The 11648-nt window shown below is 35.3% G+C and overlaps 2 protein-coding genes across 4 annotated transcripts in view; both read right to left on the bottom strand.

The window, feature by feature from the left end:
• LOC107697351 (angiomotin-like) overlaps positions 1-4590 on the bottom strand; it is a 50319-nt gene extending 45729 nt beyond the window's left edge. The window contains exons 1-3 of one of the 3 annotated variants that reach the window (XM_016498096.1): positions 4427-4590; positions 4214-4343; positions 2106-2156 (exon numbers count right to left, since the gene is read on the bottom strand). In XM_016498096.1, coding sequence (XP_016353582.1) covers positions 2106-2156; positions 4214-4313 — 151 coding nt within the window. In that variant the 5' untranslated portion in view covers positions 4314-4343; positions 4427-4590. Of the gene's footprint in view, positions 1-2105; positions 2157-4213; positions 4358-4426 lie in introns of those variants that run through there. The other 2 variants (XM_016498098.1, XM_016498097.1) reach the window with 2 other exon arrangements.
• Positions 4591-6222: 1632 nt separating this feature from the next.
• LOC107697352 (phosphoglycerate kinase 1-like) overlaps positions 6223-11648 on the bottom strand; it is an 11152-nt gene continuing 5726 nt past the window's right edge. The window contains exons 5-10 of the mRNA XM_016498102.1: positions 10619-10722; positions 10394-10513; positions 9340-9454; positions 7923-8102; positions 7658-7835; positions 6223-6955 (exon numbers count right to left, since the gene is read on the bottom strand). Coding sequence (XP_016353588.1) covers positions 6816-6955; positions 7658-7835; positions 7923-8102; positions 9340-9454; positions 10394-10513; positions 10619-10722 — 837 coding nt within the window. The 3' untranslated portion in view covers positions 6223-6815. The remainder of the gene's footprint in view (positions 6956-7657; positions 7836-7922; positions 8103-9339; positions 9455-10393; positions 10514-10618; positions 10723-11648) is intronic.

Genomic DNA, 11648 nt, shown 5'->3' with positions numbered 1-11648 from the left:
CTTGTTGTTTGTCATTTCTCTGATCACAAATGCAGACATGGTTTTATGTTTACGCGTTGCAACGCAACGTGTAAAAAGACAGTATAAGTCATTATAATCCGTAATTATGTCCCCACTGGATGCAACAAATGCCTCGTTTATAATGGGTTTTAATGTTTTTGTCTCATCGCTCCGGCCGGACAGGGCATCATCACAGTATGGCAAGGGGCGTAACATTTCCGTCACACGCTTGAGGTATTCAGCCAATCACAACGCACTGGATAGCCAGCCAATCACAGCACACCTCGCTTTTCAGACCGATGAGCTTTGTAAAAATTGACGCGTTTCAGAAAGGCGGGGCATAGAGGAGAAACAATAATGTACAGTATGTGGAAAAGAATGTGTTTTTTTAACCTTAAACCGCATAAACACATTTCATTACACCAAATACACAAAATAATGTTCTTTTTAGCAACATCATATGACCACTTTAAACACATTAAAATGCACAAATTCATAATAATTTCTTATTTACAATGAATGCAGGGATTCCCAAACCTTTTTTTTTGTCAGCCAAACCTCTTTCACCTACTATATTTACTTGAAGTACCCCTGAGATTTTAAAATAAATATTTTAATTATTAAGTATCAAATTTGCATGTTCACTGTTCTCTGACGTTGGTTAATGGTCACATGACATGCAGGTAAACAAATAAATTATTTCATCTTTTAGTAAGTGTTTTATTTTAATTGTTATTTTTAAAATAATTTATTTTAATTTGACATTTTTATGATGTAATTAATTATTAGCTTTTCATTAAACTCACGAAACTCAGTTCCCTCATGAACCCCAGTTTGGAAAACCTGTAATGTTTGTAAGGTTTAATGCACTTCATATTGTTAATAACAATGAATATATTTTCTTTCCCCATGTATTTTTATATCAATATGGTACACAATTATCCTATTTAAATCAATGTGATAAACAAGTTAGGTCAAAAGTAATCTAAAAGTAGTCTGATTATTACCTAAAATGTGTAATGTAATGGATTACGTTAACTAACAACAATTTCTGTCATGTAATTGGGAATCAGTAACGGAATTCAATTTTCAAGTAATCTACCCAGCTCTGAATTTATAGTAAACAAGCTTACCAGCAAAAGTAGACCAGGAGTTGACAGCTTTAAAAGTTACATATTAATAGCCTATGTTAATATATCCTGCATATGTGACCAAAAAATTTACTTTAATGTATTTCAAATTTTGGAAAAAAGCCTGTATGTTGCCAAATATATTTTAAAAGACAATGTACATTTTACCCAGTAATTATATTATTACAGCTGCTGGACAGTCCGATTTTGATGAATGTAGAGTCATGTACCACCTTTGTTATCAGTACATTTTTATAGTAACAAATTGATTTGAATAACTCAAATAGGTTGGTATATTAATCTTACATAATTTAATGGAATACAGTTAGGAGCTGTAAAATATAAAGTCAAAATATCATCCCTTAATTTTGACAACCACAACAGTGAATTTAACACACACACACACACACACACACACACACACACACACACACACACACAAATTGCTTAGTGTATTATTGTTAATATTTCTTTGTAGTAACCGGACAGTTGCAGAATAATATCCAATGGCTGCATTTGCAAAAGCTTAATGATAATAGAATGACATCAGCCAGTGTTAAAAAATGCCTTTCTACTAAATAAACATAGCACACCGTATAATGCCTCTATCCTTTCTTACTTTCTAAGATGAATAGCTACATTTGTTTGAAGTAATGGTAAATGTCCAATGGAAGTGTTTATTTAGGGGTTTTGAATACAACAAAGGATTGTTACTAACAGGCCCAAACCTGTACAATAAATATATTACCAGTACCTACCATACTGAGAAACAGACTACAATATGACAAAAAAAAACATTGAGATTTCTTTTCTTTTTTTGCCTGCGATTGCAACAATTATTCAATGCAAACTAATTCACACATATGCAGCCAGCGACATTAAACATAAATGTCAAGACAGGTAATAAAAAAGGCTTAAAATCATGCCTGAAAGTGTCTTTTAATTTATAAAAAATGTAAGACAAAAAAGTCTTACCTAAAACTGAACCAGTGACTTCCAAAAGGTCTAATCCAGAAACGCCATTTTCTGGGAAGACATAAATATGTAAAACTATGTTTATATACTCTATTAATCTTATGAGAGGTAACCATGGAAAAATAATCATACTGAGGAGTATATAGTATAGAACAAATATACAGTATATAGAAATTAAATGGTATCACAATCAGTGTTAGGCTCATTACTCCAAAAATGTAATTTATTACTTGTTACAAGTTACTCCTTTCAAAAGTAATATTATTACTTTATTTATTACTTTCTGGCAACAGTAATAAGTTACACTACTAATAACATTACTTTTCCTGCACACCCCACAGAAGTCGTAATTGTGTATTTTCCCCATAAAATTCTTCTAAAATGTTACTAACAATATATTTCGGCCTCATCATTTGACCAAAATCTACATTAGATCGCATATTACAAACACTCAATGGTGATTGATATGTGTAGCTTGAAGCTAATCGAAGCTAATTGTAGCTATAGCTACAGTATGATTACATTTCATGAAGTATTTTATCAAAAGAAATCACATAAGTTCATAGGATTTTTAATTATAGTAATATATAATTTATATCGGGATCAGAGGGATGTGGGTGGGCAAGCCATGTAATGCCAGAGTAAAGTAATATATACAGAGTGAAGCCACAACTTCCACATCTGTGTTCAGATCACCTTAGCTTTCCCCTGACAAAATCAGTGTATGGCAATATTTCCATTCCCTGAATGCAAGCGTTTCCATATTCCAAGCTTTCCTGATGCACTGGTGACTTCATGTGCCTGAGCGAGTCGTGAAAATTATGAAAATAAATCTAGGAATTATTGGATTTCAAATCAGTAGGGGTTGAGGCATCAAAAGTAACTAAGTAACTAGCTGTTTTATGGATGGTAACTGTAATATTATTACTGAAATCTTATTAGTAATTAGTTATAGGGGAGCGTGGGGCACAAAGTAACGCGGGGTAAGTTGTAACACACGTGGTTTAAATATTTCCACACATGCTAGCATAACCAAATTTACAGCATTGACTAGTTACTATATCAACATTATATAGAGAAAAAAAGTGCGCCAAAATTCAAAAAGTCTTTTGAAGATATCGCTGAACATTTATTTTACCATAGTAAAATTATATTTCTGGCTTAAGTACATTTTTCATCTCAGTTTTTATTACTCATTTAAAATGAGACAAATCTGCTATTATTTTAATCTCCAATCTGTTATTTATCAGTTTAAATTATTTTTTTGAATGCTTCGCTAACTATCAGAAGACAGTAACCGGTTTTAAATTCCAGTTGCGCAGATGGGGTATGTTGTAACACTGCGTTACAATGCGCCCTGCTGTGCTATTCGATGACATTAGCGATGTAATTCACACTATTTACTTTAATAAATTTTAATGATAAACGACGAGAAACAGGTGAATAAAGACTGACAGTCAATGTTTATTATTATTTCAAGACATGCAAAGCATTTTGGCTCGTTTATGTGGGCCGTCCCAAGCATGGTTGCAATGTGTTCATTGTCAAACTCCAAAATCAGATTATTTTTAATTCTTAAAAAACGCCATTATTTTATTTGAAATAAATATTTTATTTTATTGACAAAATATTTTAGTTTGTCTTGTATATTCATTTCACTTCCAATTTTTGAGGGTAAATAAAGAAAAACATATACACTGTAATTATGAAGTAATTATGAATATTTGTACTACACAAGTGTGAAATTACTGTGGATAAAAAAAAATTATACTCTGAACCCCATGTGGATTTACACAATTTGAGAAAGTCAAAAAAATCTCTCCCCTACTACTAGTTACTGTAAAAAGTCATATTATTACTGTAACTAGTTACTCGTAACTAGTCACTGGCCAACACTGATCACAATACAATTATAAACATGAAGGTCAGAGTCAATCTCAACAGAACATAAGGCTTGAAAACTGCAACTGAGCGCCATCTTGTGAAGTTTAACAAATAAGAAAAAAAGATGACAAACTACAATACAAAAAAATCTACAGCCTTTTAAATGTTACAGTTTTTGTGCTGTTGTAACTCTTCAGATGTTCGATGAAAATGAATCACCTCACCCACAAAACTCTGCGCATATTGAGGAAATCCAATATGCTTTATCCATGTGGACACTTGGTCTGGGCTCCAGTCCTCGACTGAAATCATGCTTGCTTGCATTTACACTCTCTCCTTCAGCATCGTTCCTTCCTTGGAAATCAACATCACACAAGCAATGAATATAAACAACAAACAATTCACTAACATAAAGTTCTCGACTTCAGGCTTTTTACCAAAGTTGTGGGTTGAAGTGAAGGGAGTATAAAATCCTATGAAATCCATTTCATTAGATCAATGCACATGTACAGTAAGCTATTAATCTGATCTCCATCTTCCACTGCTGCGTGTTGTAAGAAGGAGACGCTCACATAAATCTTTACTGACTCGTTGTTCGCGTGTGTCACGGTCCTATAAAACAGATGACTGCGGCTAAAGAGAACAAAACATATTTTACCTTAATCCCGAAAACAACCCCGCACTTTTCGCTCACAGCTGTGTTGTGCTGAATGACGCATACACACCTCAGCAGGTGAGGGCGGAGCTAAGACAATATCGTGCATTATGGGAAATGTAGTGTAGAATCCACGACCACCAACAACAATTTAATTCTCACGACGAGCCGTACTGTACAACAGAGCATTAAGTATTATTTCCAGATTAATTTCGAGTCGGAAATAAAGAAAGTTTGGTATAGTAGCCTACAGCTGTCTTTGGCTCACTTAATAGAAAGTTGGATGTATTTATATAGGGTGAGCCACTTTTTGTTAAACTTATTTAGATACCCATGTTTTTTTCTTTTCTTTTATTTATTGTCTTTGTTAACTTTAACGTCCAGCTGTAATATTTACATTAGAATTCAGTTCATATTATGTGTTATTTGGAAGTTATATACAAACAAATTTTGAGATTATAAACTTGACAAATGTCAGGTAAAGTGGGCCACCAAAAAAATAAAATAAATAAATAAATAATCTTTTTTTTTTTTTAAATGTTGTTAGATATCAGAATTTTTTTTTTTTTTAAACATATCAAACAAACGCATTCAACAACATATTTAACAAACCTAAAAACATATAGCCTAGACTATGAGTAAAATTGTACACTTAATTCATTTGTAAGACTGAACTGTAAAACTTTTTTCTGTCTTTTTTCTCTAAGCACCTTAAATAAACCATTTTTAAAGCTTGTACTCTGCATCTACTTTTTGCTCCTCTCATCCTTTTTTCCACTCCAGAATCAACTTTATGCACAACTTTATCTTGCACACACATTTTGGTTTTCTAATAAGTAAATTATACGTTATTTATCAAATAATCAGTGAATGTTGGTTTATTTAATTGATGTGAGTAGAATTAGCAAAGGTTTAAGGTGGCCCACTTTACCTGAAACCCACCAGTCCACTTTATTCAGCCAAAGTGGGCTGGCAATATTTACCCATCTTACAAGAAAAACGAAAATAAATATTTTATTTATTCAAATATATATTTCAATGTATTATTTGCATTTTAATCCATGTTAACTGCAGTAACAATGAGTGTTGTCATAATAGTATGTTTATATTTAGTAACCAACCTTTCAAGTTAGAAATAAAAATCTCAATGTCTAAGGGCTTCCTACCGTTCATGATAATGAGTTCTTCTTTTAGGTGTAGACACAAACACCAGGGTCACATTGCATCAGCTAAAACTACTTCATTTTAAAAAAGTGTCCCATTAAAGACCATTGTTATGCTCAAGTGTAAACCCATTGATCACAGTACAATCAAGCTCAAATGGCCCACATTACCTGAAACCTGAATTCAGCCTACAACTTTATATCGAGAGCTGTGCAATAATGTTTACGTTACATTATTTTGTATGTACTATATGTAGTGGGTGATAATATAGTTTATATTATGCATTGATATATGCTAGTGGCAATTTGTGAATATGCTCATGGTTGTTTTCTGGTAACTACAATCTCTCATAATACCACAATACCACACTGGGTGCGGACAAAAAAATGACTCGAAGCAAAGAAAAAAAAGTTCTGATTTTTATGATTTTTATTATTATTTTCATTCTTACTCCACGACAGGTTGCCTGGGTCTAACAATTAGCCCATCATAATAATTCCAGTGCGGAACATCTATCTCATAAGCTGCAGGTCAAGGATGACAAGTGCAATATGGGGAGGAAAGTGTCTACAGTATTACAGGTACTCAACATCTGTGGGGAGGCCACAAATATCAAATATAAACTTTAGAATTACAACACAACGATTAAACTATGCACACATTCAGACTATAATGGGACACATTAACACTTAAGCAGATAAAACAAATGACCCATCTTCTCGAATATAACAACCATAACAGGAACAGCCATTACTGCTGATGTCAACCTTTCACTCATAATGGATGAAAACATCTTGAATGAGAAACGCTTTAGGTTATTTGATAGAAGATAAGCAAATGGCTGATCTGAATGTGCATGAGTCAACAGGTCAGAGAGTCCAGAGAGTGGAGTAGTTGTCATTTGCATCCCGACAGGTGATAGAACACTGAACAAATGCTGAGTGAGTAAGGATGAGAGCTTCTTGGGAGATGAGCACCCAACCCTTGGCAGAAGAGGCTCAGAGCAATTATGCGTTGCTGAGGGCATCAACACCAGGCAACACTTTACCCTCCAGCAGCTCCAGACTGGCTCCGCCTCCTGTGCTCACATGACTGACCTTGTCTTCTGTGTCCCACTTGGCACAGCAGGTTGCTGTGTCTCCCCCACCTGAATTTAAAGAAATAAAGATGTCAATTAGTATAGTTTATTATAGTGGTTGACTGACATGGACCGAAAGGATTTTTTTAAACGACCGATGGCGATATCTTAGAGAGCGGAGTGGCCAATGACCGAAAAAAGAAGTCAATAGAACTATATATCACATCATTAATGATAGTAAATAAATGATATTGCACTGTATAGTTTGAAATCAAGGATTTAAAGTTGCTGGCTCGTGCATCTCCAGTGATGGCAGAACTCTCCTGTTCGCATCCAATTCCCATGGCTTGGATCCTTGCGTGAACTGTCATGCACAGGGTACAAGCATTTTATGCAGGCTATACACACAAGATCTAACAGCTAGATTCGCCAAGATTTGTGGCATTAAATTTTCATTAGGTATTTAAAGACTTGATTAAAATGTGTATTTGCTGACAGTTTAGGAATAAAGAATTACAGCATTTGCCTTCAGAACTGTTATACAAAGACAGCAAACAAATGAAGATAGAATGGGAGCTCATCGTCTCAACTCAGAAGCTGAATAAAAGTCCCGTTCATGACACTTATCAGGCGATGCCGATAATTAAAAATTGCCAAATATCAGCAGATAATGTTGGCCCTGGCCATATATCGGTCAACCTCCAGTCTATTAGATATGTGCCATTACGTGCATTTCAGGCAAGAACTTAAACTATGAAATGAAATTCTTACCAATAATGGTGATGCAGCCATTTTTGGTCGCATCCACAACTTTGTCCATCAAGTTCTTGGTTCCACGAGAGAAGTTGTCCCACTCAAACACACCAACAGGTCCATTCCACACAATCTGCTTGGCTCTGGCTACAGCCTCTGCATAGAGCTTTGAGCTCTCAGGACCACAGTCTAGACCCTGGATAGAAAGAGAAACATTTCTAGTTCACTTCAGAGGAAAAGGAGATCATATAGCTCTAAACAATCTAACATTTGTCTGCCTTACCATCCAGCCTGCTGGAATACCATCGGCTACTGATGCAGTCCCTGTTGCCGCTTTCTCATCAAACTTGTCTGCAGTGACGAAGTCAACAGGAAGTGTGATCTTCACACCATTCTTTTCGGCCTTAGCCATGAGGTCTTTCACAATATTGGCACCCTCTTCGTCATACAGGGAAGTGCCGATCTGAGCACAACAAGTGAATAATATTTAAAAAATCAAGGGGTGTATTTCAGGCTCCAGGGCTAGTTTACTTCAGAGGTTTTCAGCACATGCGTGCCCTATTGATAGATATATATATACATAAGGGCTGGGTTTTGACACAAATTTCACGATTCAATTCTCATTCAAAAGCTTGCGATTCGATTCGATTACCAATTCGATTCAATGTCGATTATTTTGGATATATATCAGGTACAGTACATGCCAAATTTTCTCAAGGAAAAAAAAAATCTCTCAACTAATGCTGTAAAATATACATGAGTCAGTTGGTACTACATTACTATAATACTGAAGGTTAAAGGTTAAAGGTTGACTGCTTTGTTAAAATTACACTTAATGAAGTTTTTAAAATAATAAAGTTACAATTACATAATGTGTACTTCAATTCGTCTTTTTTTTAATATATACATAATGGTGGCTGTCATAAAAACTTGATGGGATTTATTTAAACAAATTAAACATTGAAGAACAGTCAAATGTATCATGATTATGTTATATTGTGCATATATTTAGCAAAATGCCCCTCTATACAGTTTATTTTTCTATCGGACTAATGAGTTAATGGTCACCAAATATGTTTTTCTGAGGTAAATGTGACGTTACCTGACATTGTTTACAAGCCGTTATATTGACGTCTTTGCACGGCTGAAACACTGATTGAGCGATTACATGAGACAGAATACGGATTGTAAAGTTGTACTCTTTCTTTTAACTTCCCTTCGGATGTTTAGTCATGTTTATTTTGTGCTGAGACTGGTATTAATGTGGAGGAGATGATCAGTTCACGTGCGCCTCGCGCTGCTGCGTCTGTTGATCTGAGGCGCTACAGCGATCTGACACTCCACATTAAACAGCGCCAAAACGGCATTTATTGTTTGAATACTGCAATACAATGGAGAGAATTTGAAATCTGAGACTTTGTTTCATATTAAAAGTACCAAAGCACAATACGTTCCATCCATTAACTGAAAACAGGCTAGACTAATCAATTTTTGGGATTTAAGAATCGATATCGTTCTGTAAAAATGAGAACCGATTAATATCGAGATATCGATATTTTTTACCCAGCCCTAATATATATATTATTCAATGGGACATTTTATATATACATTTCTATAATACACTAATAAATGTAAAATATAAAACAAACAAAAAAAATGCAGTTTAGTTTGCAGTTTGAATGAAGCTTCAAGCCACTCACCTCCATGTTCTTGAGAACCTTGAGGAAAGTAAAGGCCATTCCCCCACCAATGATCATCTCATTCACCTTGTCCAACATGTTGTTGATCAGCTGAATCTTATCTTTGACCTTGGCCCTGTATGATCCAAGCAACAATCATTCAAACAAAGCCTTTTCAATGAAATACTCATTTTTAAACTGAAATCTTTTTTGGGATGAAACTGAGAAACTTCCGCCTCTGAGAAATTGCAGGAAGTGCCCTAGAACGGTTTCTTTATGAGACATAAGTTTAAGGCTTGTTGTGCATTGCAGTACAGCTTATCAGTGGGTCAATTCCCTCAGTGAACTTTGTTATTGGGACAAACCCCAGACACAGACTGCTTTAGTCACAACTGGAAATGAGCCAATGAATGTGCAGGGGTGGATGCTTTCAGGGGAAAAAAAAGAAAGAAAGACATAGTATGTGTGTAAACTGTGAAATGGCCTGGACTCTGACTTCTGAAAGTCATTTGCATTGAACCTTCCATTTCCACAAGAAAACTTTGTTCTGATCATTGCTAATCTGGTTTAAGCGAGTTTCATCATTGCATCCTGCATAGTTGCATCACAAAGGTCTCACCATTTCACTAACAGGACATGAAACTAGAAATCAACAAATGTTTAAATGAACAATTCTTTCTACAGCCAGATATGGGAGGTGAGGCTTAAAGAAGCATAGAGCAAGAAGGATATTGTCACACGTCCTACTGTTGCATAAGAGGATAAACTCGTCTATTCCTGGACTGTCACTGATGCTTTCTAAAGGTTTTTACAAGTGGGAGAAGACAGATGCATTCTAGAAAAGCATCTCACATGATATCTTCCCATTATATATTTTTTAGAAGTTCAGTATACTGCTGATGAACTCTGTAAAACTCTAAAAGCCTTTCCTTTGATCATGGACAAGATCTTGCAAGCCCATGCAAGGTCTTTACGTTTTTAATAACTACACCTAGTTAAAACTTATCCTCCTTAACCAAGACCGTATTAAGAACTAAAATATAAGCAATCAAAGTACTCCATAATTAACACTCACCCTCCGAGAATGGCCAAGAAAGGCTTCTGTGGTTTCTCAAGGGCCATGGCAAAGTAGTCCAGCTCTTTCTTCATCAGAAAACCAGCTGCCTTCTGAGGGAGATTCACTCCAACCATGGAGCTAGAGTGAGACATAAAAAAAAAAAAAAAACAAGGGAAAAAACATTTAACAGTCTAAACTTGATCATTTCTATTTTTCTATCACTGTTTTATGTAATAGGAGCACCTATGAGCTCTGTGCGCAGTTCCAAAGGCATCGTTGACGTAGACATCACCCAGCTTGGATAGGGAGGCTCGGAAAGAATCAATTTCCCCCTGACTTGCTTTGGTCTAAAAAGAGGAATCAAAATCACTTATAGGTCACACGCCACTTGAAGAATAAAAAAAAGCATTAAAGCTAAACTGTGTGATGTCTGCAAAAAAAATCTGAAATGCTCCCCCTTTTTGGCATTTAAGGTGTGTTCACACTAGGGCTGCACGATAAATCGCATGCGATATTTAACTCGCATCTTATCAGTAAAGCCGGTTCTGTAATCAGCGGTAAATCTCCATCACCTGCGGGCTTTCACATTGAGCAGCATTAACTACACCGAGCCGTTGTGCACTGACGAGCTGCGCAAAAAATCGCGCGAATATGAACGTGGTTTTGCGCGTTAAATATCGCATGCGATTTATCATGCAGCCCTAAACTTCACACCAACAAAAATGTTTGTTGTGAAAATTCGATCCAATTTTTAAATGTGATTTGTATGGAAGACCGTTTCCGCCACTGAAAGAAAAAAAAAAAAAAAAAAAAAAAACTTTGTTCATTTTTAGGGACACAAAAATACTATATAATTAGCTAAAGCAAAGCTAAAATGTTAATACTGATGTTTTATGATTGCCATCATTACTAATAAGACTAATAAGATAAGAAATAATCACAAAACAAGTCTTTTATATTTAGTAAAGCACACAAGTCTTAGCACCACTTAACAACAAGCAATACCATCTATGTTCCAGCACGCTAGAGGGTCAACCAACCAGTCCACGCTGTTTACTCGTGCCTTTAGGACGCAAACAAAAGAAGATTCTCAAGCACAGAGGAAGAATGAGATCACATGACCTTTAAGACAATCTGCATGTGAAAACATCACTCTGTGTCTATTAGCATTAGCAATAATTACTGTAAGGACTTAACGGCTCTGTGCTACATGTTTACACATGAAATGGGCCACAGTGTGATGTTTCTGACTTGTCAGAGACTAATACCAAAG

Source organism: Sinocyclocheilus anshuiensis, unplaced genomic scaffold, assembly GCF_001515605.1.
Source record: "Sinocyclocheilus anshuiensis isolate Anshui unplaced genomic scaffold, SAMN03320099.WGS_v1.1 scaffold1095, whole genome shotgun sequence".
NCBI lineage: Eukaryota > Metazoa > Chordata > Actinopteri > Cypriniformes > Cyprinidae > Sinocyclocheilus > Sinocyclocheilus anshuiensis.
This window is presented reverse-complemented; position numbering and strand designations above follow the sequence as displayed.